The sequence below is a fragment of the Haliotis rufescens genome, unplaced genomic scaffold (genome assembly GCF_023055435.1).
Source record: "Haliotis rufescens isolate VD_foot unplaced genomic scaffold, xgHalRufe1.0.p SCAF_6, whole genome shotgun sequence".
Classification (NCBI taxonomy): Eukaryota; Metazoa; Mollusca; class Gastropoda; order Lepetellida; family Haliotidae; genus Haliotis; species Haliotis rufescens.
The window spans coordinates 56,402,418-56,430,116 of record NW_025964334.1 but is presented as its reverse complement, the minus strand read 5'-3'; the positions used below and the strand labels follow the sequence as shown (position 1 = coordinate 56,430,116).

The window sequence follows — 27,699 nt, the reverse complement described above, 5'->3', positions numbered from 1 at the left end:
CAACACCTATTTCTTCAGTCTCAACCGAGTCCATGCCATCATCCATGTAAGTTGAGTTTAACACGGTTTCAGCTGCTAAAGGGAACTCTGATGCATATGACCTGGCATGTTCTTGAGTGACATACTGTGCAAGAAATGGAGATGATGTTACTCCAAATACTACTCTACTCCACTCATATACTTCTATAGGCCCATCCGTTTTCATAGAACGCCACAGAAATCTATGATAGGGTCTATCTGCTTGAAGCATTTCAATCTGGAGATACATTGCTTCAATATCACACATAACTGCAACAGGATGCTTTCTGAAACGGAGCAGTACATCAAACAGTTCACGCTGCAATTTGGGACCTGAATAAATTGCATCATTCAAGGACATGCCTTCATATCTAGCAGATGCATCGAACACTAAGCGTACCTTAGTTGTTGCTCTGTCAGGTTTCATGATTGGGAAATGGGGCAAATACCACTTTCCTTCAGATATTTCATCCACATTTACTTTGCGAATGTATTCCTTAGACAAATACTGTTGGATGACATTTTCATATTCAGTGGCAACATTTGGATTTTTCATAAGCTTTTTCTCTATACTTCTGAGACGACTGGCTGCCATTTCATAGTTGTTAGGCAAACATCTACTTTTTTCTTTCCAAGGGATTCCTATTTTGTAACGCCCTTCATCAAACATAAGTGTACTTTGGACTTTGTCTACAGCCAACCTATCATCTGGAGTCCATGTAGAGGGAAAGTCAGATTTGATATCTTCAACTTCCCAGAATTTTTGCATCAAATGATCAAGTTCATTATCAGCCTCATGCGTGAAATAAGCATCCACAAAATATGTCTGAAGAGGTGTTTGCTTTCCAACATTGCCAATACATGTCCAGCCCAAAGGTGTCCTCCTTGCTATGGGCTCTCCAGGTTTACCACAAACTTCCTCATAACAGCAATGGAGTTCTAGGTAATCAATGCCTATTAGCAAGTCAACAGTGGATCCATAATTTGTGCTAGGGAATTCAATGTTTTTCAGATGACTCCACTTATGCTTGCACTTCTGCCAGTCAATGGTTGTCATATTGCCTGTTACTCTGTTTGCTGTAAGAGCTGCAAATTGCATATTGACAACACCATCTAAGCTTTTAAGTGTAAACTCCACTGGTTTTGTTTGAAAGGTTTCAATTTTACCATTGAGAACATTTACAGAGATTTTCTGTAGTTGACCTTGCAAACCCATTTCTGCTGCAATTTCTGCATTAATGTACGATCTTGTACTAGCATCATCTAATAAGGCATTAACAATGATGCGTTTACCTTCACTAGACAAAACAACCGGTACAGTTCTTAGAGCAGTTACATGTTTCTGCTTAACGTGAGGCAAAGTAGCATGAGATCTATCTTCAGTGGAAACCATTTCACCATCTGAAAAAGCACTATTTCGAGCAGTAGCTTTTTTATCTCCCGTTGTGAGATGCAAAGCGGTTGAATCAAAGGTTGTATTTTCAGGTTGTCTGTGAAGTAATCGGTTGTGGGCTTTTCTGCATCCATTAATACCACACAGATTCATACGTTTACAACTTTTGTTGTGATGACCTTTGCCAAGACAGTGGAAACAAAGATTTGCTTTTTTAGCTGCGTTCCACCTATCTTCCACCTTCATGGCCAGAAATACACTACACGCCCATATATCGTGTCCTTCATGACATAGGATGCATCTTTTTGCCTCACTAGATTCAACCTTAGAGCTAAGAAAGGTAGAAGACAACTTCTTCTTTTGCTCTGAATTGCTAACCTTTTGATCTGACCTGTTCTTTGGAACAACACCGTGAATAATTTCAGAAGCAGTTGTCAGGAATTCTGCCTCTTGCATAACCCATTCACGCAATGACTCAACAGAATGCTGTCTGTTAAGTTCATAAACCCATCTTTCATAACGAGCGACCATTGATTCAGTCATTTTCTTTAATAGTGTAGCATAGAGTAATCCATTGCCCAACTCCTCTACCCTATCCTGCTCTCGCAAATTCACCACTGCAATGTCTAAGATGTCTGCAAATAATTCGACATCATGTGCTTGACCTTCACGAATGGGTTTGAAATTGCTTAACTGATCTAACTGAATGGCAATCTGACGTCTCTTACCGCCATATTTCCTATCAAGTCGCTCTAGGGCGACATCATATGCAACAGCACTATGTCCCAAGCTTTCAACAACTTTAAGAGCTTCACCTGATAGATATTGACGTAACTGGAGAAGTTTGTATTCGGGGGTAGCAGGAGCCATATCAATGCACGTCATGAAAGCAGCTTTCCAGCTTTCATAAGTTTTTACATTTCCTGAAAAGACTGGAATGGATACACGCTTTAACTGCTTCCACATGTCATTGCCGATGGCTGTGCTATAATTTACATAGTCATTTCTAAGACAACGTTCAGCAGTGTCATACCCTGACCTTTCCGAATCTCTAGATTGTTTGACCTCATGATTTGACGCACGTTCATTTCTTCTGTGAGAAGAACCATTATCATGTGCGTTTAAGTTAGGTATTGACTCATGTGTTTGTTGCCTTTGAGACAGAACACGTGTTTCCAGTTCATGGTCACGTGGTGGTCTCCTTTGAGACGAACCCTCATGTGCTTGTGATTTGTGTGATTGTACAGTATTTGATCTACGACTGGCTGTAGATTTATGACTAGATGCATTTTTTCGACTGCGAGAACTATCTAAATATTCCTGTGCATCACCAACAGCTTCAGCTGCTTCATCTTCCATACAGGAAATTTCATAATCAGTCTTTCTGACATTTTGTTTTTCGTCAATACTATCATAAGCACTTGATAATTTAACCATGATATCTATTGCCTCAACCTGTAATGAATTGACCTGATCAATACCATCTCGTACCGCTTGACGGGATGGTTCATCTTGATCCTCAACTAAACTACACAGACGATTTTTTGCTTTTGTAAAGGCTGTTTTAGCTTTTGCCTTTTGATGTTTTAAACCACGAATTATCTGGCCGATATCGTGCTCATCTATCCCTTGAGCTCTATGCTCATTGGGAACATATTCCACATAATCCAAATAGGACATTTTAACAGCCTAAACAAAAGTGCTTTTAAACTCAAATACTGCCTTTGAGGCTTGACTTCAGTTCAACTTAGTGATAACAATATCAAACAGTTTCAAATTACTTCAGAAACTCATTTTCAAATCAAACCACGCTCTGCTACCAATAAATGAAGTGATGATTCGTTAACCATCCAAAATGAAAAGACAAAATTAACTTTTACACCTTTAATTATCCCACAAGTATTTACAAATGTATTTACAATCGTCTCCCAAACAATGGAGTTGTTTGCTTTTTCTAACAGTTGTTTCTGTTAAACATTAATTCAAGGTCCCTTACTGGGACTAGTTTCTCCTGTTGCCCATCTGACAACAGTCTGACCTAACCAAGATCAGCTTTGAGCCGAGCCCAACAATACATCCCTTACCGGGAATAATGGATATGTTGCCCTTTTGACAACCCAGGCTCGACTGATTAGTACATGGATTTCGAAGCCACAGCTGGACTTCGAATCACGGATTTCACGTGCGTTTTTCCGCGAAGCATTTTACGTTTTTGAGTCTTGTTTTTAACTCCAGAAACGGGTGTTCTCCAACCCAGTCTTAGTGCTACAACAGTGTTACGTCAATGTTAAAGCATGGGAGTTACGATCGTCTTAGTGCTACAACAGTGTTACGTTAATGTTAAAGCATGGGAGTTACGATCGTCTTAGTGCTGCAACAATGTTACGTCAATGTTAAAGCATGGGAGTTACGATCGTCTTAGTGCTACAACAGTGTTACGTTAATGTTAAAGCATGGGAGTTACGATCGTCTTAGTGCTACAACAGTGTTACGTCAATGTTAAAGCATGGGAGTTACGATCGTCTAAGTGCTACAACAGTGTTACGTCAATGTTAAAGCATGGGAGTTACGATCGTCTTAGTGCTACAACAGTGTTACGTCAATGTTAAAGCATGGGAGTTACGATCGTCTTAGTGCTACAACAGTGTTACGTCAATGTTAAAGCATGGGAGTTACGATCGTCTTAGTGCTACAACAGTGTTACGTCAATGTGAAAGCACGGGAGTTACGATCGTCTTAGTGCTACAACAGTGTTACGTCAATGTTAAAGCATGGGAGTTACGATCGTCTTAGTGCTACAACAGTGTTACGTCAATGTTAAAGCACGGGAGTTACGATCGTCTTAGTGCTACAACAGTGTTACGTCAATGTTAAAGCATGGGAGTTACGATCGTCTTAGTGCTACAACAGTGTTACGTCAGTGTTAAAGCATGGGAATTACGATCGCCTTAGTGCTACAACAGTGATACGTCAATGTTAAAGCATGGGAGTTACGATCGCCTTAGTGCTACAACAGTGTTAAGCCTATGTTAAAGTATGGGAGTTACGATCGTCTTAGCACTACAACAGTGGTCAGTCTATGTTAAAATATAGGAGTTAAGATCGTCTTAGCAATACAACAGTGTTAAGTCTATGTGAAAGCATCGGAGTTACGATCGCCTTAGTGCTACAACAGTGTTAAGTCTATGGTAAAGTATGGGAGCTACTATCGTCTTAGCACTACAACAGTGTTAAGCCTATGTTAAAGTATGGGAGTTACGATCGTCTTAGCACTACAACAGTGTTAAGTCTATGTGAAAGCATGGGAGTTACGATCGTCTTCGCACTAAGATCGCTATGTGGAAAGGGGCCGAGGATAATCATCCCGATATATAACCCCAGCTAAATCCGTTTTAGATATGCCTTACTTACCACTGTCCTAATCTTGATAGGTATAATCGATCCACATATAACACACATCTATATCATTATACAACATTAGTTTCATATCAATGTTACTGCACTATTGAAAAATAAATTGTCCTTATACAATAGCTCTGTCGTGACAGACATTAGATTCATACCCCACGGTAATAACTGACAAAGTCACATATAGACAGATTTATAAAAATACATTGTTGTAAAATATGTAACATATTGAGACAGAAAAGCTTTTTTCTATAAATGACAGAGCTGTGACCCAACGATGGCATAGATAATCCTGATTTTTGACCTATCAGATTATGGCTATGCCCACCCACAGCCTTTCAACAATCGACATACATGTGTTTCCAAATCAAGGTTGGAAAAATGTCAGGTAAATATAAAAAAATATTCAAACAAATAACAGACAATAATCTGTACATGAGTTTCATCTATTACACCAACAACGCCGTGGAAGCTGGAAATACAATAAAGACGCAGCCTGGAATCCGTTGATCCCGAAGAGTGAACGGAAATGAAAAATATACCGGCTGCAGATGAGTGAGTGAGTGAGTTTGGTTTAACGCCGCTTTTAACAGTATTCCAGTTATATCACGGCGTGTCAGCTTAATGTGGGAGGAAAGCCCGAAGTGATGCAGGTCTCAGATGTTTACCAGTTCGGTGAAACCCACGAGCACGGGTATGGTGCTGACAAACCTAGAAACATAATCGGGGCGAACCGGGATTCGAACCCACAATCATAGGTTTCTGGCGTGCCCAAGGGACGCAACTCTGCACAGCGAATCGCGGCGCCTTAGGCGACTGGGCCACCCGTGCCCCCCGGCTGCAGATGACACCAGAACATAAGGCTCCTGTTCCTGTGCATCACTGACAAGCGCGCATCGCTGAAGAATTATATAAACTCATGGGCAAAAGAAACTATACCTTTCAGTTGATTCTACTATATGTTTGATTTTCAATTGAAAATATCTTAAGTTAGGGATATTATATCCATAACCTGTACTGGCGCTTAGTCAGTATACTTCTACAAGGTTTTATTTTTTTAAACATATTATTAAGTTAAAAACATTTTAAAAATTGATATTTCGCATAGTACATAACAGCTGGTGGGTATATTAGTCATCTTATCTTTGAAAATCAATAAATTTGCTTTTTTCGGTAGTTTTACCACATTTCAAACATTATAGGGATCATGCGGTGACGTTGCAAATTCATTTCTAACCCATGGCTTCATTGAACCAGTATATGTATAGAAACAATTAACCAGCCACAGATTACTTTTTATAAACTGTTGCAGGAATGAGTGATGGTTAAAAAGACATAATCAAATTTAACAACAATTTTTGAATTTTCAATTACATAAAAACAAACTAGGTATACTTTCTTTTGCCCCTCAGTTAAGTTCCAGGAACCAAGGAAACATCAAACATCAACGCCTGAGAATAACCAGTCTCGATTAACCCTTTTCGCGAACACCTGCGTACTACAACTCGACATCAGTCCGGACTAGGACAAGCAGCCACACACACACACACACACACGTCGCTGTGTAAGTGCAATAATCTTGGACGCGACGTTAAATCCCATTTCACCTCGCACCTCACATCAGTACAACTTTGATATTCGGCATAATAATTCTATAAGATTTCACAGCTTTCCTGAAAATTCATAAAAGTTATCTGCTTGAAGAAACACATTTATCCTACTTCTTAGTATACTACTCAAAAAACGTTAAGGACCGGGCGTCTCCGTCCCGTCTGAATCTAGCATCCTCAATCTAGACGTTGTTTTTACTGTGTGAAATTGTAACCGTGAGGCCATCTGTGTATTTCATAAAATGTGAGTTAGAAGACCCTTAAATAGTGTTTGGCATATACTTTTAAATAGTGTTTGGCATAATGGACTAAAACTAGCGTAGCAAGCCATTTGGCCCGCTTAGACTAGTCCGTATCAACTTCGTAAATTAGGGAGATGATACAACATGCACGTCCTGTGATTTGGTCAAGGGGTGAGTGAGTGAGTTGGGTTTAACGCCGCTTTTAACATTATTCCAGTTATATCACGGCGTGTCAGCTTACTCCCGTTGAAATCTTCATAGAAAGACCATTGTATCTAAAATGTTGTGAAATGTAGACACCAAACGCTGGAGCTGCACTAATATCGGTTGACATTTGGGAAAGTTGACTATTGGAAAGTTGAAGACATCCCTCTTGTTAAACAATCATGTGGATAGTGGTTTGTAGGGAAGTCAGACTCTGGGTGGCAGCTAGCTGGGACGAATGGGATTATTCCAATTCTGTTCCCTCTTTTCAGTGATGCATCTCACCAATTGCAACATCACGCCCAGACGTGACCAACATTGAAAGCCACTCAATAAGTTCCTCTTCTCTTTTGACTCATGTTTTAGAATATGCTTCGACAGCATCCATGATGATTTGAAAGCTGTGATCCAAATTGGTAGGAGGCAGCGCACAATATTTATGGTTTATATTTGAATAGTGAGTGAGTGAGTTGGGTTTAACGCCGCTTTTAACATTATTCCAGTTATATCACGGCGTGTCAGCTTAATGTGGGAGGAAAGCCCGAAGTGATGCATGTCTCAGACGTTTACCACTTCGGTGAAACCCACGAGCACGGGTATGGTGCTGAAAAACCTAGAAACATAATCGGGGTGAACCGGGATTCGAACCCACAATCATAGGTTTCTGGCGTGTCCAGGGGACGCAACTCTGCACAGCGAATCGCGGCGCCTTAGACGACTGGGCCACCCGTGTCCCCTTGGTCAAGGGGAGCACCAGTGTTTCACACACAAGACAAAGGCAATTTGACAAGTGCACGTAGGAAACTGAAGCAACAAACGGACGGAGAAGTGGTTTGTTTTTTTGCGGGTTTTTTCTTTGTTTGGTTGTTCGGCTGTTTAGCGCCGCAGCCTGGAATATCCCAGCTGTATAACGGGGGTCTGTACATAAACACGTCTACACCAGGCATCCCGGTGGTTGATATTGTCAGCAACATTCCCCTCCGTCATTGAACGATGACAGCCTGCCCACACATCCAATACGTTATCTCTTTCTAGGGACCAGTTCTAGCCAGCAATGCCCAAGGGGTTGCTGAAGTGGGATTCAGTAAGCGCAATGTTAGTGTAATGTCTTTAGGTGAGTGAGTGAGTTAAAATCTAACGTTGCATCGGCATTATGTCACCGATATAGCGACGAGAACAAGTACGTATATACACAAGTGAGTCATGAATATGTCTGTAGGTCATGGCCCACCACATAATATGGAACTACGTTTATCCTCAACGATTCATAAGCGATGATGCAATCCGATAATCAACAATCGTTCCGACTCTAGTGAGCAGCGTACGTAATCCCGATAAGCCATTAATACACTTATACACGCAGCCTATGTGTTACATATCACAGACAAACCATTGCTCCTCATAATGGCGCTATATCAGGAGTAATGCGATTAGAGTCTTTATGTATTGTTTGAACCTGGATCATTTGTGCATGTATATCCCGACTTTGCATGACACAAGGTTTGTTATGACCTTCTGAATGTTAGGCTAGTAACAGTGAAACGGTTTTGATTGGTCGTCTCCAAACATAGGCAGGGTTTCCGTCTGCCGAAATCTTAAACATCAAAACAGACCGTCTCCACCACTTAGGAGACGCCTAATGACACAGAGAAAATGACTTGGACGGACATGACATAAGAACTATGTGATCGCTTTTCGTTTAAAGCAATACTTACTCAAACAACCAGCATCTGAGTGTCCAACGGAGTAATGGAACTATTTTAGCACCAACGAGGTGTTATGCAGGGTTGTGGTATTTCTCCTATCTTATTACCACTGTTTCACCATGGAAGTGTCGTCTTCACGCGGCCCCTTCAACAGAGCGTTCCGGGAGCTGAACAACAGGAACAACCTGGCCGGGCTGAAGCTGAGAAAGCAGCTGGCCAGCTTTGATCGAGAGAAGAAGTTTCTCATGGAGCTTCTGGACAAGGACAAAATCGACACATACGGCTTCTTAAAACAGTTGCAGTTATGTGAATCCAACCAAGTCCCAGCGTATACAGAGTAAGATTATGTATGATGAGGAATCCTATGAATAATGGTACTTTCAATTCCGTTAATAATGAAGTTGGATAGAGGATAGCGCATAACAATAATTATCAAAATTTAAATCAAAGAGCCGTTTTAATCACCACTATTGTTAATGAGAGACTTGATTTATGTAACTGATGTATACAGGATTCCTTTTGTGATTAATAGGGTGTTGACTGTACCTATTCAAAGTTTTGTGTCCACTATTAAACTCTTTCTATGAATACAAAAGCGAGACATTTTGTAAATGGAAACGGTCGAGTAGGTGAAAGCAACACTCTATCACTTGTAACTACCGCAGTACTTGAATGAGTTTATTATACATATTATTCAGCATGTCATGGTAATCGATTAATATGGATTTGGAGCAATAATGATGCAGACCCCCTTAAATTTTAACATTTCATCGATCTTCAAAGTTTGTGTCCAAATATCACAATGAGTGCTTGAATGTGTGTTGAAGCCAATAATAAGAATAGAGAAGGAAACAATCCCCAATCGCAATCGGTGTACGTTGGTACAAAATCAGCCAGATGACAACGTAGTCATTGTGACCATTCGTTCTCCATTTTATTTGGACCGCCTCCGTGGTCTAGTGATAGAGCGTCTGCCCGGAGAGCAGAAGGTCGGTGTTCGATCCTCTGTCGCGTCATACAAAAAGACGTTGAAAGATGGTACTGTTTTGTTACCCTGTCTGGGTCAAGAACTGGTCGACCGAAGTCAGTATAATGTGTCTGAGTGGTGTACTCATGTTACACTGCGGCATGGTATAATCAGTGGGCTAGCACTATAAAATCGGCATTAATCCGGACTAGTTCAAACAGCCACACATACCCGTGCATGAGATGTCGTTATATAAGTGCAATGAACTTGCACGCGACGTTAAAACACATTTCACCTCAGCTCACCTTTTATTTGGGTATTACGATGAACACGAGGTACTGGGGACATTTTCAGCCTGGAATTCACAATGGGTCACCTCTTACGAAACACATAAAGTGAGTGAGTGAGTTGGGTTTAACGCCGCTTTTAACAGTAGTCCAGTTATATCACGGCGTGTCAGCTTATTGTGGGAGGAAAGCCCGAAGTGATGCAGGCCTCAGACGTTTACCACTTCGGTGAAACCCACGAGCACGGGTATGGTGCACACAAACCTAGAAACTTAATCGGGGAGAATCGAATTCGAACCCCTATAATAGGTTTCTGGCGTGCCCAAGGGACACAACTCTGCACAGCGAATCGCGACGCCTTAGGCGACTGGGCCAACCGTGCCCCCGAAACACATAAAGGATTGCATATCAAATTGCACATTATTGCAATATGGGGTAGGTGAGTGAGCTGTTTAAATACTTGAACAGTATTTCAGTTCAATATCACGACCTATAATTGTTATGTGGGAGGAAAGACCGAAGTAACGTATGTCCTAAACGAGTACGACTTCAGTGAAACCCACGAGCACGAGTTGGTGCTGACAAACCCAGAAACATAATCAGGACGACTGGGATTCAAACCCACGATCATAGGTGTCTGGTAAGCCTGCTTTACTCTGCACAGCGAATGTGTGACCGGACCACCATGTCCTACAGAAATATGTACTTTACAAACGTAACTATTTTGTTTTCACAGACTTATTCAAGGCATGGTCAAAGGCCCTTGCGTGTTTAGACGGAGACTGCGAAAAGCTCACACCGCCCCGTCCGCACACAGCAGCTCCGAGGACGAACAAGCAGAGAGCAGCAATGGGAAGAAACCCTTTGTGCCCAAATTCACTAAAGCTCAAATCAAGCTTCTCCAGGCCCGTAAACCTACCTTGAACAACCACGACAGAGCCGAGATTTTCCTGAAGAGGCTTCGTGACAAACAGGTTGAGGAACTGGAAGATGATATCGATAAAAACTATGATCCAGAACACTCCTTCAGCAAAAAGATTTCCCGATTATTGTCAGTAGCCACAGACGACTGTGATCCACACCTAGTTGCGGAAAGATGGGCGCGCCCACGGGGAAGTGGCTTCCATACGATTGAACGCCTGGGCAATCTTTCAAGTCGGCATCGTCCTTGTGATCTCTTCGAAGGCCCCGCTCCAGGAATATCCCAAACAATCCCCGAACTAGTTCCGATCAAACCCAAAGACTTTCGTCATTCTGTTACGTCTCCTGTAGAAGAAGAGCTAATTTGTCCCCCACTTGTGCCCATCAAGAAACCCCCGATTGAAATGAGGCTTCGGACGTTTTATGAAAAGCTGGATATTCTCAAAAAGAAGCAGGACGAGCGAATGGCTGAGGTACCAATATGGGAGAAGAGGAGAAGGTGGATCTTGTTAACCAGAGGCCTCGGGGCGGCTCTAGCGGAATCTGACTCCGAATCTGATGAAGAGATGGACAGATTTCAGCAAATGCATCAATTTTGAAATTTAGTTCACTGCCCTATTTCTTTTCGAGAAAGTGTCCATGAGCTGAGTATAGTTTCACAGAATTTGTGTAGTAAAATACTATATATGTGGTGTCTGTTAGAATTTGAACATTTCAGTTCAAATTTGATTTATGAAATTGTACCTTATTTTCCGTTTTTTTATTAATTATAGATAAAGATAGTACGTATGTGGGTGCTTTCATAAGGTTTACAGATACTTCGAGCAATTCGGGAAAATCAAATTACCCTGTTTCCATATTCCTTGGTTTCATTTGCCACAATACTGCGGGTGTTCTTATATATGTTTCGAAGCAAATGTTTTGAACACGAAAATCTGTCATTACATTTCTTACTTTCGTTTTGGAGTTTCGGATTTTCGCATTTCGTGGAATATCTGAGTTGCCCCCGTGAATCATGATTCAAACAATGAAATCACTTAATAGTGCATATGTTATATGAGCCCCTCTCAAACTTATTTCATTTTCGACAAATTTCTGAACCAGAAGTAAACGATGAGAGGCTGCTGATGCTGGCGGTATGGTAGCATCTGTGTGCAGGGCTACAGAGATCCTTTCCATGTTGATTCTGAATTAGTAGTTTATGTTGTAAAATAGTTTGTTTTCCTGAAAATAATAAATATTTCACTCTTAGACATATATGTGTTTTCTTTAAAAATTTGGAATGTTTGTTAACTAATTTGGTCCTCCGCTCTGCTCAATCCAATCTGTGTATTGTGGGGGGCACGGGTGGCCCTTTCGTCTAAGGCGCCACGATTCGCTGTGCAGAGTTGCGTCCCTTGGGCACAAACCAGAAACCTATGATTGTGGGTTCGAATCTCGGTTCTCCCCGAATATGTTTCTGGGTTTATCAGCACAATATCCGTACTCGTGGGTTTCACCGAAGTGGTAAACGTCTGAGGCCTGCATAACTTCGGGCTTTCCTCCCACATTAAGCGGACACGCCGTGATATAACTGGAACACTGTTAAAAGCGGCGTTAAACCCAACTCTATGTTTGTTAACATTCCAATCTGTTTATTGTTAGACTAAGTCAAACCAACCCCCGCAAATCTCATTGTTGTTCTTAATGCTTATTAATCTCCTTAAAATCCTTATCCCCAATATGACTACGGTACCTTCTGGGGCATATGGTAGAGTATTATATTTATGCATAGCTAATACGCCCTAGTCAGCTATGTATTAACTATATGTTAATGTGTGGACGTAATTATGTCCATAAGTTTCTTGCCATGACGGCTGTGTAGCGACAGAACTTGCCAGCTTACACACAGCGTTATCGGCGTTTACGCCGCTTTGAACAGTATTATAGTTATATCGCGGCGTGCCTGATTAATGTGTAAGGAAAGCCGGAAGGGATGCATGTCTTAGACGTTTACAACTTTGGTGAAACCCATGAGCACGGGTATGGTCCTAACAAACCAAGAAAAAAACACCATCGCGTATTCCGATTACATTTGGTATTTAAACGATGTCAGCTTTGTTTTCGTGAACATTTGATGATTTCTAGACCTCTATGATGTGGTGAGTTGAAATGGGGTTTAATGTCCCTTTCAATATGATTGCACTTATATAGCGACGGAAAGCATGTGGGTGGGTGAGTGAGTGGGTGGGTGAGTGGGTGAGTTGGTGAGTGAGTGAGTGAGTGAGTGGGTGAGCAGGTGGGTGGGTGAGTGAGTGAGTGGGTGAGTGGGTGGGTGGGCGAGTGAGTGAGTGAGTGAGTGAGTGAGTGAGTGAGTGAGTGAGTGAGTGAGTGAGTGGGTGGGTGGGTGAGTGAGGGAGTGAGTGAGTGGGTTGGTGAGTCGGTGAGTGGGTGGGTGAGTGAGTGTTTGGGAGAGAGAGAGAGAGAGAGAGAGAGAGAGACCCCCATTCCCCACCATAGCTTCGTTTCGGCATTGATGTCACCACCTCCATCGCTGCTCTTTAACTTAGCACGGAATTACTCTCGCTCGTTAGTTTCATATGACTGGCTGGGTATTTTTAGCCTTGTGCTGTTCGACTCAAACGAAACTGACAGAGAATGGGTCTTAAACTGGATAATCGAGGATGATGTCACTAGAATTTAGTAAGGAATCAAACACATCTAGATGTAATAGCAATAGTTTATTGACAACTTAATAAATATGTGTAAACAACTCAAAATAAATAATATTACTGAGTTACTGATATATGTTTTTGAAAGAGTCTACTTGTTTTCATTGTAACATGTAAATAAATAAGTAAATACTTGGTCCCTCTATACCGATGCAAAAAAAGAATAATTCAATAGTACAAATAGATTTCATCACAATGAATAATTACTGCAAACCTCAAAATACCAAAAGTACAGAGGCTCAACTTTATTCAATCTATGCATAAGAATGGATAAAACCGAGACTGACTGTCAACTAAAAAAACTACCAAACCATTACAGGGGCGGTGGGGTAGCCTAGTGGTTAAAGCGTTCGCTCGTGACGCCGAAGACCCTGGTTCGATTCCCCACATGGGTACAATGTGTGAAGCCCATTTCTGGTGTCCCCAGTCATAATATTGCTGGAATATTGCTAAAAGTAGCGTAAAGCCATACTCACTCACCTAAACATTACAAGTTATCTAGGTCATAGCTGTTGGGAGGCCCAATCATCAAGTTGAAACAATCATCTACTGAGAGTGAGTGAGTTGGGTTTAACGCCACTTTTAACAGTATACCAGTTATATCAAGGCGTGTTAGCTTAATGTGGGAGGAAAGCTCGATGTGATGCAGGTCTCAAACGTTTACCACTTCGGTGAAACCCACGAGCACGGGTATGGTGCTGACAAACCTAGAAACAAACGCAGCGAACGGGGATTCGAACCCACAATCATAGGTTTCGCGCGTGCAACTCTGCACGGCGAATCGCGGCGCCTTAGACGACTGGGCATAAATCGAGTCTGGACCAGACAAACCAGTGATTGACATTATGAGCATGGATCCACGCAATTGGGATACGATGACATACATCAACCAAGTCAGCGAGCCTGTCCATCAGATCCCCATAGTCGCCTTTTACGACAGGCATGGGTTGCTGAAGACATATTCCACCCCGGGTCGTCACGGGTCTGCTACATAAGTAAAGCAGTTTGTTTTTTACATCTTTATGTTCATTGTGGACACCAAAAATGGGGTTTACCACCATCTAAGGAATTCAAACTAGGTCTTGAGTGATATGTCAGAGTGACCTCTTGTTTTTGCAACTTTTTTGGTGGGTCAAATTCCATAACTGTATGTTGAAATTCAAAGAGAGCATTTCAGATCTGTTTTCAAACATTTTTGGCACTTTTTATTACAGAAGGGCAAACACACTTCAATAAATTGTTGAATATATTCATGGTAATTGTAATTATTTCGTTTTGAGAAAAACAACTACAGTAGGCAGGAATCAGTAACCAGCACACAGGACATGCAGTGACCTCCTCAGAGGCCAATGTTTAGTTCCAAGTTGCAATAAATGAGAGCACAAATTGAAAAAAATAATTTAAAATGTCTAAATTCCCCAAAACGTATGAAAATTAGTAAGTTAAAAAAACAACAGTTTTTAACAGTTTTTCCCCATTTATCTGCCCAGGGCACCTAGTATGGAATCTCAGATAAATCCGTGTGCTGTGATTTTACAAATCAAGTTCTGTCAACCTCCTACAACTAATTAACTTTAAATATTAACTCAAAAAAAATATGGACAAAATAACAAGGTGAGCCTAAACCTTAACAAAATGAAAAACATTCAAGTGAAAAACATACTTTTCACATTTGTATATTTAACAAATATGCAAAAAGAAGAAAATCTGAAAGGCCCATGACTCCCAAGAGATATACACACACTGCATTATTTCAGTGCTAGACAGCATCATGTATATTAATAGAAGGTTTCTAAAGACCAGAGACTGGCTTCAACACAGCTTTAATGACAGCCACTTCCAAACAATCGCTCGGAGGCTAAGTGTTTTTTCATCTTCATATGATGTCTCAAAGATTTCCTTCTCAAGTACTTTTTACTGCAAACAGGACACTGAAACTTTTTTTCTTTGTCGCTCTCCATCACCTTAATATCTTCAAATACCATACCACAAACGGGTGGATTCAGTTCTCGACGTGTATCCTGTTGGGAGCTCCTGCACTGTTGCACATGCTGTATCAACGTTGTATGAAGATCAAATCCTCTTCCACAAATGGAGCAAATGTTTAACGTTTCGTCTACATTGTTGTGTTGTTGCATGTGAGAGTCCAACTCCATGAGGGTAGAAAATCCAACAAAACACGACTCACAAGAATGCATGTACTTGTCACCATGTACATTCATGTGAGCGATTAAGCTCTCTTGTCTGCAGTACATCTGACCACATTCCTTGCATCTGAAGGTCTTCATATACTGCTGCAGTTCCTCCACCCTATTTCGGTGTGTCCTAGAATGGTTGTTGAGGCTCTTTATTGACAAAAACGCCCGTTTACACACCTCACACGTAAAAGAATTATCGTCGTCTTGTTGAATAAAGTCTTTACTAGCTTTATAAATATTTAAACTATTTGGTGACGAAAAAGACTTTTCACAAACTTTCACTTTATTATGGTACTTGTCAGCATGTCTCTTCTGAGACCACTTTGTAGAGAATGTCTGCTTGCACACAGGACATGTTGATCGTCTGCCAAGATGAATATTCATATGAATACGAAGAGTCTGTTTAGCAACAAATAATTTTGAGCATATTTCACACCTGTAACTCTTTTTCGGTGGATCCTTTACAGCACATCCCTGATCATAATCAAGTTCACGGTGTTTGATTGCATGGTCAGTTGCATCTACATCACCTGACAACTGATGCTGAAGATCCTCCTCATCCTTGCCTTCATCCCCATTGTCTTCATCAGCATCCTTCGGATGCATGTCTAAATGTGCATTGAGATTTTCCAACTCGACAAAACCTTCACCACAAACATTACACTGTTGTGTGTGAGAGATCAGGTGTTTCTGTAGATCCCGAGCATCTTCAAACCTCTCCCCACAAACGCTACACCTGTGGTTCAACACTCCACTGAGAGACTGTGTTGTACAACTGTTACCTGATCTTGTCCCTTCTGGAGAATGCTGCTCAATAGGCAGGTAGTTCTGATGGTTCAAATGGTTGGACAGTTTCACGCTGCTGTAAATGAAATCACTGTGTTTGTTCTCAAACAATAATGAAGAGTCAGAAACGTGTCTTTTAAGGTTATAGTCTTTTGTTTCATTAATGTCGTAACCATACTGCTGTTCTCTGTTTTCAGACAAAGGTAGTCCTGTGCGAGTCTCCTCCATAAATTGCGCCTTATGAATACTGTAACTTTTGCAATTTTTGTTCTTTTTTAAGATAAATGATAAATTATCAAGGTTGTTGTCTCTGTTCTTACATTTTCTTGGGCTTGAAGTTCTTTCATGCTCATCAGAGAATTGATTTCTACTTTCTATAAATTGTCCCGGAAATGACTTTTTGTTGTGATTCATATCAGTTGCAAAATGTGTATTGGACATTGACTCTGCACCAGAAGAAGAATTAAAACCAACCATTAAACTGTGGCTTAAGTTCTGCGTGTCTGTCACGGTTTGGTATTGTGAAATGTCCACTGTGCTTGAGGCAGTATCTGAAGTCCTCCTGAATCCCTCAGACTGCTCTAAGGTATCCTGATAGAAAGAACGTGACCGAGTTCCAGGCATTTTATCAGGAGGGTACTTCCTGCCTTGATTATCAAGTACCATCACAGCCTGAATGTCTGCTGAATGTTCAACATGCCCATCTTGCATTGTAATACGGTTCAAGTCTTTTACTCCAAGACAATCTTCCATGGAAGGCTCAGGGCGGCTCCCTGCATTCACAGACCTCACAGTCTCAGTCACACTGCTACTTCGTGTGTGATTTGTCCTAGAGCCATCATCCCACAGAGATCCATTTCTATTCATACTGCCTGCGCAGTAACTACTCCCCTCCCCTCTACCATATTTTCTCTTGCCAAGCTCTGTATTCAAATACACTTTCATCTTGCCCTGACGAACATTCTGTTTAATATTTGATGCATTTCCTTTTCCGGTGTTTTCATCTCTACTATTTGACTCGTAGAATTTAGATTCATATACAATACTTCCTAGTGTATCACAATCTATCTTGCATTTTGTACTAGCTATTGATTCATCCCCATTTGCACCTGAGGATCTTTTTACAGGACTCATGGCCTCCACTTCACATGGTGTGGCATCAGACGGGTGTTCAATTGTACACATGCCTTCATTACACGCATGTTCCACATCTGATGACTCCGACTCTGCATCCTGAGAATCCTCAGCTGTGCCTGAGCACAGAACTCTTGAATGTTCTTGCATCCCCATTTCAGATCCGCTCAGGTCCTCGCAGTTCTCATGAGGCTGCTCAAAGTGAATAGAGTCACATGCCCCATCTCTACATAAATGTGACCAATGGCTACCCATTTTGTCCATTTCATGTTCTCGAGCTGAACATGGCATTTTGTCCATTTCATGTTCTCGAGCTGAAGAAGGAGTGTAGTCATTTTCAGAATGAACCTGCTTCCAGTGAGTATCACAATGTATGTAATCATCAAGAGATTCTCCCCATTCTCCATAAATATGCAGTCTGTCCCTCTGATGAGGGGGCGCAGCCTGGTTGTCAGCTTCAGTCTCATTCTCTTTATTAGATGAAGTGTCATCTGCAGTCAGGCTACCCTTATCAAAGGAGAATTCATCTGCAGCATCAGCATGGTCATACTCACTCTGTCGAGAGGCATCTCTGTCGCATCTCTGCAAGAAGTCCAGGGCCATCTTGGTCCCAACTGAGCTGCTTGCTGTCGTTGTGAAGGTGTGCGTGGTCATGTGCTGGACTTGGGATAACGTATCTCCAAACCATTCTCCACACTGTCCACAGACAATCACACTTTTGAAAGATTCTGAATCCATCGTGGAAAGATTGTCAGTGATGATGAGGATGTCACAAATTTGTTCCACGCCTAAAAGTAGAGAAATATATACATTACTCATCACAATTAACAAGAATACCACAGTCACAGATGCTCACCTAACAAGCTGCATTAAAAACAAACACAAATTAGCTAAACTAATTATTTGTATTTAACCACAGTCATATTCCTTAAAACTGCTATGAACATATTGTATATATCATTGAATATGATAATGATTTTTTTATAATAAATTGTATATTTATATACATATCCTATCTCACACTATGACTTTTTTCTTTCTTCGACACTATGTGGAAACGTGCTTGAACAGAGTTTCAAGCCTCAAAAAAACAATTCACCCGAACACATGACTGCATTGATTTTTCCATCACAAGGGATAAGTATTTCAAAGTTTCAGCTATGAAGGATCTTTTTAACCAGGTAAGTACCCATTAATTTTGTGTTTTTAAAGGAAATAGAATTGATTTCCTAAATTTTGATTGCTATGTTTCGGAAATAAATAAATTCACTTTTATAATTGATCGAATAAATCAGTAACTGAGATTGTTACTGGCTATATCATCGAAGGGGGTTAAAGAAGTGTTAAAATATTGTCCCCCTGAGACGGTATGCAAGACCACGTCTTTCAAAGTATATTTATTTCTACGTTTTTAATAGTAGCATATTGCAATAATAGTGTTATTTTAATGTTTGGCTAAATTTGTCAGCCATCGCTAACAACTGAAGGGATGATTTAAATCCGGCTGGGGTCCATGCAGGTAGCAAAAGTACTGTAAGTCCCCATTGACCCCAGCATTGTGATCTACCTTCAGTTGGTGGCGATCTATAGTCCGTTTTTATATTGTCTTGTTGAATGGTAAGTTAGTTATCTATTTTTACATGCTCTCAAACTAGTTGTACGTAAATCTGTGATATTCTAGTTATTATACTGTCCTTCTGCGACAGACTTTTAGACAGTTTAAATATATGTTATTAATGTCAAATTTTGTCTCGTCACGATATGGCTGAAATATTGCCGTCATGTGACGCTAAACTTAACTCACTCACTCACTGATCTCGTGATTACCCCTGCCACATTGTTGCTGGAAAGTGTTCGTGTGAAATGTTTTTTTAGAGCCTGGAAACTGTTCAAGCACCCTTACACGGGATCGCAGAAGAAAAAAGAAATGGACATTGTGAAATAGGATAAGTTAAAAAATTGATATACAGTTTTGATTGCTTTGTTCGTTTATGTTTAACGCCGCACTCAGCAATATTACAGCTATAAGACAGCGGTCTGTAAATAACCGAGTTTGGACCAGACAATCCAGTGATTGATATCATGAGCATCGATCCACGCAATAGGGATACGATGACAAGCATCAACCAAGTCAGCGAGCCCGACCACCCGATCCCGTTAGTCGCCTCTTACGACAAGCATAGTCGCCTTTTACGGCAAGCTGAAGTTGCGGTTGCTGAAGATCTATTCTAGCCCAGATCTTCAAAGGTCGTTTTGATTTCTAAGCCATATATCAGTCACACACTGAGAACACTAAGATTAACTTTCAATCTGTCTGGGAAAATCTGCTAATCAATACTGATCTAATTGATGACATTTTAAAATTTGAAAGAGTTTGCAAATAAATGAAAAAGGAAACAACGCATTTACCACATGTCTAGACGGCCCTTGTAATTATTACATAGTATACCGCCATGTGTTTCCAGTGTTCATCCCATTACCTCCACATGCCCACTGAAAGCTCATACCAGATTAGAGTCTCGTCCCTATAGCTGACATTATGAAGACGATAAATGCATTTCCAGTATAATGACAGGACCTATTGTAACCCCGAAAGCCGTCTCACTACTTAAATGCTAAATGCATATTTAGTAGCATTTAACCGAATGGCAATTTCCCGATTGGGAAACATATGCTTGCATTGGTATCTCAGTGAGTGTGAGTGAGTTATGTTTAACGCCGCTTTGAAGAGTGTTCCAGTTATATCGCGGCGTGTCAGCTTAATGTGGGAGGAAAGCCCGATGTGATGCAGGTCTTAGACGTTTACCACTTCAGTAAACGAGCACGGGTATGGTGCTGACAAACCTAGAAACATAATCGGGGCGAACCTGGATTCGAGCCCACAATCATAGGTTGCTGGCGTGTCCAATGCCTTAGACGACTGTGCCCCCCTTTTATAGTATAATATAAGGGTGTGAGGAAATATATGTAAGATTGAGTCGATATCTGTTGTCCATTGTGAATGTATATGTTGTGTCGTTCAAAGTACATGTAGTAACACCCGGACTAAAAATCAGCATAAACAAATTGTAATAGAAATCACGCCAAAAATTAAAAGATGGAAAGTAGTTATAACAGCATATCGAGTAATGGATTCAGCACGCTATGTCATACAGCCTTAAGATTGCAACACACCAAATTAAAATCGGGCTGCGGTTGCTTTGTGAAAGGGGCGGAACTTCAGACTCGGGTAACCGCAATTCTAACCTTGATGGTTAAGGTTTACATCGCTCATGCAATCATTCCAAGAATTAGCTGTTAAGAGTTTTCTTTATAGATTAAATCAACCGTTCCATATTACAAACATATACCAGTATTGCCTGCGGGGACAAAACTCTGCCTTTTGGAACGACTGGATGTATTTAATGACAACTCCGAACGGCATATGAATAAAAATCGGATCGGTTAAGTTCAGTAATTATATGAAATACAGTAAACTACGGTTATAACGAATTCAAAGGGACGACCACCACCACCACCACCACTACCACCACCACACACACCGTTTCGGGCTAATTTCACGAAGGACGGGCGACTTTTGACAACACTGGCAAGATTTTCAAGCAGCCAGTTATGTATGGTGGCCGAGAGGGGACATCGCTTTCTCGCTTTCTCGCTCTATTGCTTCCTCGCTTTCTCGCTCTATCGCGGTTACGCAATATACCTTCTTGACCACAAAGCTATAAGAGCCGCCTGTGATATCTGCTGCAATTGGGAGGGAATGTTGAACTGTTTACTTAAAACATAATTTAACTGTACAGACGTAAGTGATTTTAAAACAATCCACAGAATTTTGCGTAAAATGTAATTAATTGATTTACGGCCCTACTGAGTTGTATATGACCATCACGCCGAAAGCGCGTGGCAGATCATGGCAATACCCTCCAAATAAATCAGGTTAAAATATACATATATACTTTTCAAAAGACGTTAAGAAGACTATGGTTAATTTGTCATGGCTGATTGTTTTGCAAAAATACAATCTTATAATTGTGGGTGTTCTGTTACTTGTTTTCGGTAGTATATGATGTTACAGTGTGTCATACTGTTGCCCGTAAATATTCTTTTTTACATTTGATTTATGTTTAACTTGAATTGTGTCTATTGTCTTGTGCAAATCTACAAGTATATGTACTTGCATATAGTAATTTGATAAACACCGCTGTGAGTGAGTGAGAATGGTTTCACGTCGCTTTTAACAATAATCCAGTAATATCACGGCGGGGAACACCAGAAATGGGCTTCACACATTGTACCCATGTGGGGAATCGAACTGGGTCTTCGGCTTGACGAGCGAACGCTTTAACCACTGGGCTACCCCATTGCCCCCATTGCTGTGGCCTTGGTGTCCTCCCATTAGTTAGACGTCCCAATAGTTAGACAGCTTATAACAACACTTTAAACGGTTGAGTGCACACTAATCCTTATGCTTGTTACCTCAGACTTTAAAATGGAATAGTCCAGATAAGATCTGACAAACAAAGCAAAGCAGCTTTAAATAGATAGTTTAATATTATACTTCACATTTAATGACACTTTACATTTGATAAATTTTATACAGTTTGTAACAACACTTTGACAGTTTTTGATAATGTAAACTTTACATTTAATAACTTTTACAGTTTTAAAGAAGGAAGTGTCCACAAGCATCTAAATACTCAATAGCAGACTTGTCACCCTGCTGCAGCTGATCTTTGAGGCGTACCAGGCGGTTCTCTGTCTCTCTGTAGATTCTCTTGCGGCAGCGTGGTGCCGCACCAAAGTTCAATTGCATCACCTTAGTCCTTTCACTGAACTCGACTTTCTGGATGACTTCAATGAATCTGTAGATGTTAGGGTGAACATGTGGCAGTAGGTAGTTCAGTCGGCTGTGTTTGCCTCTCACGGTTTCTGTTGTAAATATATCCATCTGATATCAACTGCTTACTTCCACGCCGAGAGGTGATGTACTCTACTTTCCTTAAACCAGCCATCATCGATACTGATAATGATACGTACCCAAAGATCATTTTTATTTGTTTGATGATTAGATAATCTCAACTCAACTCCTTCAACTGATCATACAGTAAGACAATTAAGCTACTCCATAGTTTACATAGTTAATCTCATGCCTATTGAACCTGTGCTGAGAGTAAGGTAGTTTAGATTAATTAAACGAAATTGTAACATATATACTCCCTAAACTGTGAGTCCCCTATCCCTACTCAGTACTTTAATCTAATAAGGACTGATCCATTACACCTGTAGGTATAATCCCTCTTAGCCTAGGTAAAATTGTCTAACAATTGGGACGTCTAACTAATGGGACGTCTAACTAATGGGATATAACCGTGGCCTTACCACAGTTGATATGTGTACTTGTGTATATTACACATATGGAGAACCATAATAATTAGTGTGGTCACATAGTTAAAGTTGATAACAATATGAAATATGGTTATTATGAACAAAATGAAAATATGAACAGTGACTAATCTGTTGTAGTCTGTGAATCTTGCTTATTTACTATACTACAGGAAAGTGTACATGTGTGTATATACAAACTCACAAACTTATCGAGAAAAAAATATGTATGTATTTGCAAAATATTTATCTACTAAAAGGATTTTAAAAATTCTAATTATAAGAGGCAGAAATAGCGGTGAGAATTACAGGAATGGTTCACTAAATATCAGCAAAAACCGTTTTAATATACGGCATTATGGGAAATATCGCTTTCTCGCTCTATCGCTCTCTCGAATGACTAACCATAGTCATATGAAGGAATCGGGTGTTCTTTAATTTCTTTTGAATAGTCTCTTCTGTAAAGCTTGAAATTAACGTTAGAGTTAATCATAAATGCAAAAAATGAGAGTAGACTTAATTAATTAAACTTTGCATTTATGTCTCAGAAATGACTGTTGATAAGACGGCAAACCAATCAACTATCTACTTCCACATTACGGTTACTGAGAACAATATGTCATCCAAAAACTAGAAATTACATAATGGACATCCGGTAGTATTACCATTGCTTTGGTGAGGACTTCCACTTTGATGACATCTACTCCGCCAACAGAATAAACATCGATATAACCTGAGTGGTTTTTTTAGGAAAACACTATTGTTATTAAGGAAGTACGTACTACTCAGCGCTAATGAGCGGTGTTATTTGCTGTTGTTTTCATAACTTGGCCTGGTGGCGGGGGATCCAATAAAACTCCTAAATAGCGCCATAAATCAATCAAATTCTTTTTGTACGCAGAAATCCGTGGATTGTTATAAAAGCCCCTACGTCTGTACTGTTAAATTATGTTTAAGTAGATAGTGAGAAAATGGCAACATTCCATCCATATGTATAATCTGAAATGTGACTGGAAAAATCTCAGCTCTCTTTTATGATTAAAACCCACCTCAGACTCCGCCCACTGAGGTCAGGTTTAACAATTCATTAATGTTGTTTTACGTATATACTTTTTATCGTATAGAAACACATAACACATGCGTCCCATATAGTGGCCAAAAGGAAATATTGCTATACCGCGAGAAAGCGATAGAACGAGAAAGCGAGAGAGCGATAAAGCGATGTCCCCTCTCGGCCACCATAGTTATGAGGTCTGGTTGAATTTTTTTCTAATTCTGCAACTCTGCACTAACAGAGGACAGGCTTCTACTTTCGGACAGTGTTGTAGCCAGCCGTCAGTCAATTCCACGCCGGCGTGTTTTGAAGGCCTAATTTGCGGCAATACGGAAACGAAACATGCATAATCACAAAGGCCTTTCACAAAGCGCACGCGACGACAGTGGGCTGTCAACACAGGCTGCTTTAAATGCAACATTGCGTTATACTGGGTCCAATTGCAAATAAAACATATACTTAACCAGCAAACGTGTCGTCAGATACATGCTCGAATGCTGAGAACTGTTGGACAAATTATAAATAATAATGTTGTAATTTCGATAACAGATATATATTCTATAAATAAATAAGAAGAAATGGGGGAACTAAATTAATATTTGTTTCCGTCTTCGAAAGCAGAAGAGTGGATGAACGTCCATTAAAACACAGACTGTGACGTACATTTCATTACAGCTCTGAAAATTATTAACAACCTGGTTTGAATACTTACCAGTTAACGGCTGTGTCGGCTGAAGGCTCGCGTTCTCGCGGTCTTCGGCCTGGTCAACCTGTTAACATGCCTCCCTTCTCGTCGTAGATCACGTTTCCCATGAGCTGCACGTGCGATGTTTTCTACGGGTAGCAGTTATCTCCCTTAGAAGTGAGATGAACGCGATGTGATTCTTTGACCTTGTTGTTTCAGGCCGTGTTTTTCTTTCTTTTTAGTTATGATGAAACTTTCCACAAAACTTACCACGTACAGACATGCATTAAGAATATACTAAAATGGCGAATTCATTCTACAAAGGCATAATGTCCATCGACCCATGAAGATCCGGGGTAGAATAGGTCTTCAGCAACCCATGCTTGCCGTTAGAGGGGACATGCTTGTCGTAAGAGGCGACTAACGGGATCGGGTGGTCAGGCTCGCTGACTTGGTAGATGCATGTCATCGTATCCCAGCTGCGTGGGACCCGTGATGATCCGGGATAGAATAGGTCTTCAGCAACCTATTCTTGCCGTAAAAGGCGACTATGCTTGTTGTCAGAGGTGACTGACGGGATCGGGTGGTCAGGCTCGCTGACTTGGTTGATGCATGTCATCTATCCAAATTGCGTGGATCGATGCTCATAATATATCAATTACTGGATTGTCTGATCTAGACTCGATTATTTACAGACCGCTGCCACAGAGCTGGAATATTGCTAAGTGCGGCGTTACACAAGAAATACAAACAAACTTTTACCACGTTTTCTCTTATTACTTTATTCTTATTTATTGACGACCGCCTCCGTGGTCTAGTGGTAGAGCGTCCGCCCGGAGAGCGGAATGTCCGGGGTTGGATCCCCGGCCGCGTCATACCAAAAGACGTTAAAAGATGGTACTTGTTGTTACCCTGTCTGGCGCTCGGCATTAAGGAGTCAGTATACTGTGTCTGAGTGGGATATTCATGTTAAACTGCGGCATGATATCTCAGTGGGCTAGCACTATAAATCGGCATCAGTCCGGACTAGTACAAGCAGCCACACACACACACACGTGCATGCACGTCGCTATATAAGTGCAATAATCGTGGACGCGACGTTAAACCCAATTTCACCTCACCTGTTCGATGACGGCACATATTTTCCATCTCTGTAACAGAGCATTACTTTGAAGCGGTCGTAAAATATACAACCAAGTCCCTGAAGCTTGTCTCTTCCTTTTCATTGTGACGAACAAAATAATATCGTTTGCCACACATTGCCCATATATCCGCGCTGTAGGTATCAATCAATACGAAGTAAGTCAGGTCAGATTTGTTCGTTTGTTGTTTAACGCCGCACTCAGCAATATTCCAGTTACATGACGACGGAATATTGCTGTGGCGCGTCAAACAACAAACAAACAAACACACGTGCATCCATGTCGCTATATCAGTGCCGTGATGTTGAATGCGACGTAAACCCCATATCACATCATCGTAATATACAAAGTCATGAACGGCGTGATACTGAATTATTTGTGAGTACAAAAATAAATTTCATGTATAGTGAATGTAATAAATGGATGAACGAATAACTGAAAACAATATAACATGATACATGTATTTGTTACAATGTGGTTATCGACGTTGAAACGAAGTACAATATGAATATTTCATTTGTATTTTGTATTGTTTATATCGTTATCTATCGTGTAGTTGTCCGATTTTCGATCAAGAGCGTTGATGCTACTTTATTTCGTTTATCCGACATACTCGTTAATCCGACACACTCGTTAATCCGTCACACTCGTTAATCCGACACACTCGTTAATCCGACATAATCATATGCAACCAACAATGTCGGATTAACGGGACTTGACTGTATAAAACCAAAGATGACTTGATGACATGTGAAAGGCAAACATGTTTATTGTTATTTTGTTGCAACTAGAGTGCAAGATATGACATTTACATCTTGTGTTGGTAGCGTTACCATCACCTTCTGAGTTCATATACACAATGTGTCTTTGTTGTTTAACGCCGCAGTCAAAAAGCTAGCATATATCTGAAATATCGCTGAGTGCGGCGTTAAACAAACAAACAAACAAACAATGATGCATGTCACCCTATCCAAATTGCGTGCATCGATTCTTATGATGTCGATCACTGGATTGTCTGATCCAGACTCGATTATTTACAGACCGCCGTCAGATAGCTGGAATATTGCTGAGTGCGGCGTTAAACAACAAACAAACAAACAATGATGCAAGTCACTGACTTGGTTGATATACGTCATCGATCCCAATTGCGTGCATCGATGATTATGATGTCGATCATTGGATTGTCTGGTCCAGACTCGATTATTTACAGACCGCCGCCATATAGCTGGACTATTGCTGAGTGCGGCCTTAATTACAATAGTCTCTATCAAGTGGTCAAGCTCGATGACGTTGTTTTTGTGTCATCAATAACGTGTTTGTGTGGTCATGTAATTTTTTTTCATAATTCATTTGTTGGTTCGACCCGTGAAGATCCGGGGTAGAAAAGGTCTCTAGCAACACATGCTTGCTGTAAAAGGCGACTATGCTTGTCGTAAGAGGCGACTAACGGGATCGGGTGGTCAGGCTCGCTGACTTGGTTGATGCATGTCGTCGTATCTCAAATGCGTGGATCGATGATATCAATCACTGGACTGTCTGGTCCAGTCTAGATTTTTTACAGACCGCCGACATATAGCTGGAATACTGCTGAGTTCGGGGTTAAACAACAAACAAACAGACAAAAGCTACAAACGTCGTAATCTTCACTCGATCCCGATTGCGTGGGTCGATGCTCAGGATGTCAATCACTGGATTGTCTGGTCCAGAATCAATTATTTACAGACCGCCGTAATATAGCTGGAATATTGCCAAGGGCGGCGTTAAACAAAGAACATAAGTTCACGTAGTACATAGTAACTAGAAAAAAACAAGTCTGAAATTTCTTTTTATTTTTCAATTGTTCACACACAG

At 40.7% G+C, this 27,699-nt stretch overlaps 2 protein-coding genes across 2 annotated transcripts; one reads left to right on the top strand and one right to left on the bottom strand.

The window, feature by feature from the left end:
* Window positions 1–8,487: 8,487 nt before the first annotated feature.
* LOC124146853 lies at window positions 8,488–12,001 on the top strand. Its single transcript, XM_046517336.2, has 2 exons — window positions 8,488–8,918; window positions 10,572–12,001. The coding sequence occupies exons 1-2, from the start codon at window positions 8,701–8,703 to the stop codon at window positions 11,353–11,355; spliced, it is 1,002 nt and encodes a 333-aa protein (XP_046373292.2). The 5' UTR covers window positions 8,488–8,700; the 3' UTR covers window positions 11,356–12,001.
* A 3,055-nt stretch (window positions 12,002–15,056) lies between these two features.
* On the bottom strand, window positions 15,057–24,843 carry LOC125374605. The gene is made up of 2 exons (XM_048385522.1): window positions 24,734–24,843; window positions 15,057–18,373 (listed from the first exon to the last, which is right to left on the bottom strand). Exon 2 carries the CDS (start codon window positions 18,321–18,323, stop codon window positions 15,291–15,293), a length of 3,033 nt encoding a protein of 1,010 aa, XP_048241479.1. The 5' UTR covers window positions 18,324–18,373; window positions 24,734–24,843; the 3' UTR covers window positions 15,057–15,290.
* Between the last annotated feature and the right edge of the window lie 2,856 nt (window positions 24,844–27,699).

What these genes read in the sequence shown, in the direction of transcription:
- LOC125374605 (XM_048385522.1), bottom strand. Translation starts at nt 18,323, where the DNA reads ATGGATTCAGAATCTTTCAAAAGTGTGATTGTCTGTGGACAGTGTGGA.
- LOC124146853 (XM_046517336.2), top strand. Translation starts at nt 8,701, where the DNA reads ATGGAAGTGTCGTCTTCACGCGGCCCCTTCAACAGAGCGTTCCGGGAG. An exon ending in CAAGTCCCAGCGTATACAGA is followed by an intron (nt 8,919 to 10,571) that starts GTAAGATTATGT and finishes TTGTTTTCACAG; the next exon opens with ACTTATTCAAGGCATGGTCA.